The 6075-nt window shown below is 55.5% G+C and overlaps 1 protein-coding gene across 1 annotated transcript in view; it reads left to right on the top strand.

The window, feature by feature from the left end:
• Positions 1-6075, top strand: part of PSMB4 (proteasome subunit beta 4) — a 14535-nt gene that overhangs the window by 6149 nt on the left and 2311 nt on the right. Inside the window, exons 4-6 of the mRNA XM_015416047.1 lie at positions 1097-1178; positions 1320-1436; positions 4879-4967. Coding sequence (XP_015271533.1) covers positions 1097-1178; positions 1320-1436; positions 4879-4967 — 288 coding nt within the window. The remainder of the gene's footprint in view (positions 1-1096; positions 1179-1319; positions 1437-4878; positions 4968-6075) is intronic.

Genomic DNA, 6075 nt, shown 5'->3' with positions numbered 1-6075 from the left:
TCTTCCGATGTTCTTCTCGGGGAGGTCCTCAGCCTCTCTGCCTTGTTGTTGGCCGTCTAGAGGAAGTGGTTGGCTACTGGGTGAGACAGGAGGCGGACTGGATGGACCCTCACTGGTCTGATCCAACAGGGCTTTTCTTGTGCAAGACAGTGCCTGAAAGCTCAGGGGCAGTCTACCTCACGTTCCCACTCATACTGGTGAGCTCATTGCCTTCGCAAGCCTCGGAAGATCTGGCCAGCTGATGTGGGAAATGGCGAGACCAGAGAGTTCTCTGGTTGGAACTAGACTTGAGAGGGGATGAGGTCTCTGGCCTGTATGTGCTAGGCGGGCTTTTTTGTGCTCTTTCTCAAGCTTAACCCTAACCAGGTGATGGGAAGGAAAGCGAACCAGCCCAGAAAGTGTGGGTTGTTTTTTTTAGAGGTTTAGGTCTTGTGTTGAGTTTAATGTATTTACAAAATGGGTCTCCCTCCATTTCTGCCCTTACGAGGGTCACCGACGATGTTGCCTCTAAGCTGTGGAGTCTTGTGAGCAAAAATTCTACTTTGTGAGCTACCGGCATCAAAGTTGTGAGCGAGGGATTTGGCCACTGCATAAAATAGTTCACTGGAGCCCTCCCTTCCTGAGCTGAGACAAAAACATGTCAGCCGGAGGCTCAAAAACTGTGAGCTGGCTCACACTCACTCAGCTTAGAGGGAACACTCCCAATGTTTCCTCTAAGCTGTGGAGTCCTGTGGGCAAAAATTCCACTTTGTGAGCTGCTGGCATTAAAGTTGCGAGCGAGCAATTCGCCTGCTGCGTAAATGAGTTTGCTCTGGAGCCCTCCTTCCTGTGCGGAGACAAAAATGTATGAGCCGGAGGCTCAAAAACTGTGAGCTGGCTCACACTCACTCAGCTTAGAGGGAACACAGGTCACCGATGCAGCGATTTAAAACATACACGATGAGATCACCATTGAAAGCCATTAAAAACTACCCCCCCCCCCAAAAAAAAAATAAGCCATGCCTGCCGTGAAGGAATGGGGGTTGGGGGGTAGAAGGAAGGAAGCGTTAGGAAGTGGGCCTCAACCCGTCGTAAAGAATGGAACCTTCCTCCTCAGTTTCCTAGGTTACGTCGACATGCTGGGCGTGGCTTACGAAGCTCCGACGCTCGCGACCGGCTACGGCTCTTACGTGGCGCAGGTGAGCCACCCGGGAGGGCAGATTGGGCGGAGGAGAGGTGTGGCCTTTCAGGGTCTCGGGGTCCTTTGGCTATCGCCTCTCGCCATCACTGTTTCTCCCCTCCCCCCCCCCCCCCCCCCCCCCCTTTTTGGGGGGCTGCAGCCGTTGATGAGGGACGCCCTGGAGAAGAAGGGGAGCCTGTCCAGAGACGAGGCCCGAGCCCTCATCGAGCGCTGCATGAAAATCCTCTACTACCGAGACGCCCGCTCCTTCAACAGGGTGAGTCGTCCTGCAGGCCCCCCTGTGGAAGAGCAGCAAAGGGGAGGGATGTTTGCCGTGGCTGGGGAGGGGCCGTGGCTCAGTGGAAGAGCCTCTGCTTGGCATGCGGAAGGTCCCCGGTTCAATCCCCGGCATCTCCAGTTAAAAGGACCAGGCAGGAGGGGATGGGAAAGACCTCCACCTGAGACCCCGGAGAGCTGTAAAGAGGGGGCGTGGCTCAGTGGAAGAGCCTCTGCTTGGCATGCGGAAGGTCCCCGGTTCAATCCCCGGCATCTCCAGTTAAAAGGACCAGGCAGGAGGGGATGGGAAAGACCTCCACCTGAGACCCCGGAGAGCTGTAAAGAGGGGGCGTGGCTCAGTGGAAGAGCCTCTGCTTGGCATGCGGAAGGTCCCCGGTTCAATCCCCGGCATCTCCAGTTAAAAGGACCAGGCAGGAGGGGATGGGAAAGACCTCCACCTGAGACCCCGGAGAGCTGTAAAGAGGGGGCGTGGCTCAGTGGAAGAGCCTCTGCTTGGCATGCGGAAGGTCCCCGGTTCAATCCCCGGCATCTCCAGTTAAAAGGACCAGGCAGGAGGGGATGGGAAAGACCTCCACCTGAGACCCCGGAGAGCTGTAAAGAGGGGGCGTGGCTCAGTGGAAGAGCCTCTGCTTGGCATGCGGAAGGTCCCCGGTTCAATCCCCGGCATCTCCAGTTAAAAGGACCAGGCAGGAGGGGATGGGAAAGACCTCCACCTGAGACCCCGGAGAGCTGTAAAGAGGGGGCGTGGCTCAGTGGAAGAGCCTCTGCTTGGCATGCGGAAGGTCCCCGGTTCAATCCCCGGCATCTCCAGTTAAAAGGACCAGGCAGGAGGGGATGGGAAAGACCTCCACCTGAGACCCCGGAGAGCTGTAAAGAGGGGGCGTGGCTCAGTGGAAGAGCCTCTGCTTGGCATGCGGAAGGTCCCCGGTTCAATCCCCGGCATCTCCAGTTAAAAGGACCAGGCAGGAGGGGATGGGAAAGACCTCCACCTGAGACCCCGGAGAGCTGTAAAGAGGGGGCGTGGCTCAGTGGAAGAGCCTCTGCTTGGCATGCGGAAGGTCCCCGGTTCAATCCCCGGCATCTCCAGTTAAAAGGACCAGGCAGGAGGGGATGGGAAAGACCTCCACCTGAGACCCCGGAGAGCTGTAAAGAGGGGGCGTGGCTCAGTGGAAGAGCCTCTGCTTGGCATGCGGAAGGTCCCCGGTTCAATCCCCGGCATCTCCAGTTAAAAGGACCAGGCAGGAGGGGATGGGAAAGACCTCCACCTGAGACCCCGGAGAGCTGTAAAGAGGGGGCGTGGCTCAGTGGAAGAGCCTCTGCTTGGCATGCGGAAGGTCCCCGGTTCAATCCCCGGCATCTCCAGTTAAAAGGACCAGGCAGGAGGGGATGGGAAAGACCTCCACCTGAGACCCCGGAGAGCTGTAAAGAGGGGGCGTGGCTCAGTGGAAGAGCCTCTGCTTGGCATGCGGAAGGTCCCCGGTTCAATCCCCGGCATCTCCAGTTAAAAGGACCAGGCAGGAGGGGATGGGAAAGACCTCCACCTGAGACCCCGGAGAGCTGTAAAGAGGGGGCGTGGCTCAGTGGAAGAGCCTCTGCTTGGCATGCGGAAGGTCCCCGGTTCAATCCCCGGCATCTCCAGTTAAAAGGACCAGGCAGGAGGGGATGGGAAAGACCTCCACCTGAGACCCCGGAGAGCTGTAAAGAGGGGGCGTGGCTCAGTGGAAGAGCCTCTGCTTGGCATGCGGAAGGTCCCCGGTTCAATCCCCGGCATCTCCAGTTAAAAGGACCAGGCAGGAGGGGATGGGAAAGACCTCCACCTGAGACCCCGGAGAGCTGTAAAGAGGGGGCGTGGCTCAGTGGAAGAGCCTCTGCTTGGCATGCGGAAGGTCCCCGGTTCAATCCCCGGCATCTCCAGTTAAAAGGACCAGGCAGGAGGGGATGGGAAAGACCTCCACCTGAGACCCCGGAGAGCTGTAAAGAGGGGGCGTGGCTCAGTGGAAGAGCCTCTGCTTGGCATGCGGAAGGTCCCCGGTTCAATCCCCGGCATCTCCAGTTAAAAGGACCAGGCAGGAGGGGATGGGAAAGACCTCCACCTGAGACCTGGGAGAGCAGCTGCCAGTCTGAGTAGACAAGACTGACCTCGATGGGCCAGGGTCTGATTCAGTAGAAGGCAGTTTTATGTATTCCCATGTCTGCAGTGGCAAAATCTAATGGTGTGTTAAAGACAAACGACGTTTATTTCAGAGCGAGCTTTTGCAAGTCATAGACCTTTTCATCAGGTATGAGAGAGAAAATCTTGTTTTTATGGGGCGAGTTGTGGCAGGACGGGGGAGGGGGGGGAGTTAATGCTTGGTGTGAAAGACATGAAGTTTCAATTTCATTGTCAGGGGGAAAGGGAGGCCTTGAGGGAGAAAGAGGGGGTGTGGTCTCACCGTAGACCAACAGAATTAGCAGTTCCGCATTCTGGACGGGTGGAAAAGGGGCCTCTCCACACGTCATTGAGTCCAGCCTGGATGCGGTGAATGTGCCGTTCCAAGATGGCCGTCGAAGGCACACAGGGCAGGCAGGAAATAATAGAATCATAGAATGTCAGAGTTGGAAGGGTCCTTGCAGGTCATCTAGTCCCACCCCCTGCACTCTGCAGGAGCACAGCCGAAAGATAGCCCGACCACATACCCGAAAGATGGTCGCCCAGCCTCCGCTTGAAAACGTCCAGCGAAGGAGCATCCACCACCTCCCGAGGCAGACTGTCCCACTGCTCAACCACCCTTACAGTTAGGAAGTCACTCCTGATATTCATCCGGCAACGACTCCCTTGTAATTTCCACCCATGAGATCTAGTCTGGAGCAAGAGGGAAGAGATCCCCTCCGTCTTCTACATGACAGCCCTTCAGATACTTGAAGACGGCAGTCATGTCCCCTCTAAGCCTTCTCTTTCCCAGGCCAAACAGACCCAACTCTTTCAGCCTTTCCTCCTAAGACTTGGATTCCAACCCTCTCACCATCCTGGTTGCCCCCTTCTGGACACGCTTATCCGAGGCTTGGCTGTCCAGGGTCAGCTGCTACCTAGGACCATAGAATCATAGAAGCATAAAACGTTAGCGTTGGAAGGGACCCTGCAGGTCATCTAGTCCAACCCCCTGCACTCTGCAGGAGCATAGCCGAAAGATAGCCCTCCATACCGACAACATACCTGAAAGAAGGTCATCCAGCCTCCGCTTGGAAACGTCCAGCTAAGGAGCCTCCGCCACCTCCCGAGGCGGACTGTTCCACTGCTCAACCACTCTTACAGTTTGGAAGTTTCTCCTGATATTTAGCCGGTAACGACTCCCTTGTAACTTCCACCCATTCGATCAGCAGCTCCCTCTTCTACATGACAGCCCTCCAGAAATAACGCGGGCATCTCTCTCTCTCTCTCGCAGTACGAGTTGATAATCGTGACGGAGAAAGGCGTGGAGACGGAAGGGCCGCTCACCTCTGAGACCAGCTGGGAAATAGCCCACCTAGTCAGGTAAGTGTGTGCAGTTTTGACCAGCGTTTGAGAAGCAGCTCCGGCGTTTGCCACGATAATGGGCCCTGGAGAAATATCTCGTCTACCGACCTGCCTTCCTGTAAGGAGCTGTGTTGTGTTCTCCAGATAATTCCTTAGGAAGAGTGTCGTTAGACTGAGTGGCCCACAAAAAAACTATTCCTCCTGTCCAGTCATTCCTTGGTTGCTAGAGGAACCAGAGAATGGATTTATACCCCGCCCTTCACTCAGAGTCTCAGAGCGGCTGACACACTCCTTTCCCTTCCCACAACAGATGCCCTGCGAGGTCGGCGGGGCTGAGAGAGCTCTTGACAGAAACGGCTCTTTTTCAAGAACAGCTCTTATCAGAACTACGGCTTGCCCAAGGCCATCCAGCCAGGTGCATGTGGAGGAGCGGGGAATCAAACCCGGTTCTCCCAGATTAGAGTCCGTGCCTCTAAGCACCACACCAAACTGGCTCACAAGAGTTGACTCCCTCACAAACAGTGATTCCCTGCATAGGAAACCTTCAGTGTATCAAAAAAAGGTGTTAAGCTCGTGTATAAAACCCTCATGTGTGATGGAGCTACATGTGTTATTCACCATCTCAGTCGGATCGCCCTTGATAGCCCGGCGACAGGGTGAACCTCATGGTGGCAAGACCAGCCGAGTAGCATGGACTAATACTGCCAGTATGATACAACTAATGCTGGCAGGGGTTATTTCTTGTAGGAGCCAACTGCAGAGTTAACTACAGACCATCTGGATTTAAACTTAAAGCACTTTATTATCATAAATGGTGTATTATTGATTGTATCTTGTGATTTTATTGGATTTTAATGTATTTTATGTTGGGCTTATGCCCCTGTAAGCCGCCCTGAGCCCGCTTGCTGGGTAGGGCGGGGTAGAAATACCTTAATAAATAAATAAATGTCTGTGCGTGCACCAGTTTTGAAAGGGCCGTCACCAGGGCTGGGGCTTTTTCGGTGGTGGCCCCCACCTGGTGGAACGAGCTCCCGGAGGAGATCCGGGCCCTGCGGGACCTGATGTAGTTCCGCAGGGCCTGCAAGACGGAGCTCTTCCACCAGGCTTTCGATTAGGGGCCGCCGCC

The sequence above is a fragment of the Gekko japonicus genome, unplaced genomic scaffold (genome assembly GCF_001447785.1).
Source record: "Gekko japonicus isolate JY-2015 unplaced genomic scaffold, Gekko_japonicus_V1.1 scaffold226, whole genome shotgun sequence".
NCBI classification, from domain to species: Eukaryota; Metazoa; Chordata; class Lepidosauria; order Squamata; family Gekkonidae; genus Gekko; species Gekko japonicus.
Note: the sequence above shows the minus strand (reverse complement) of the source record. Positions and strands in the feature narration are given on the sequence as shown.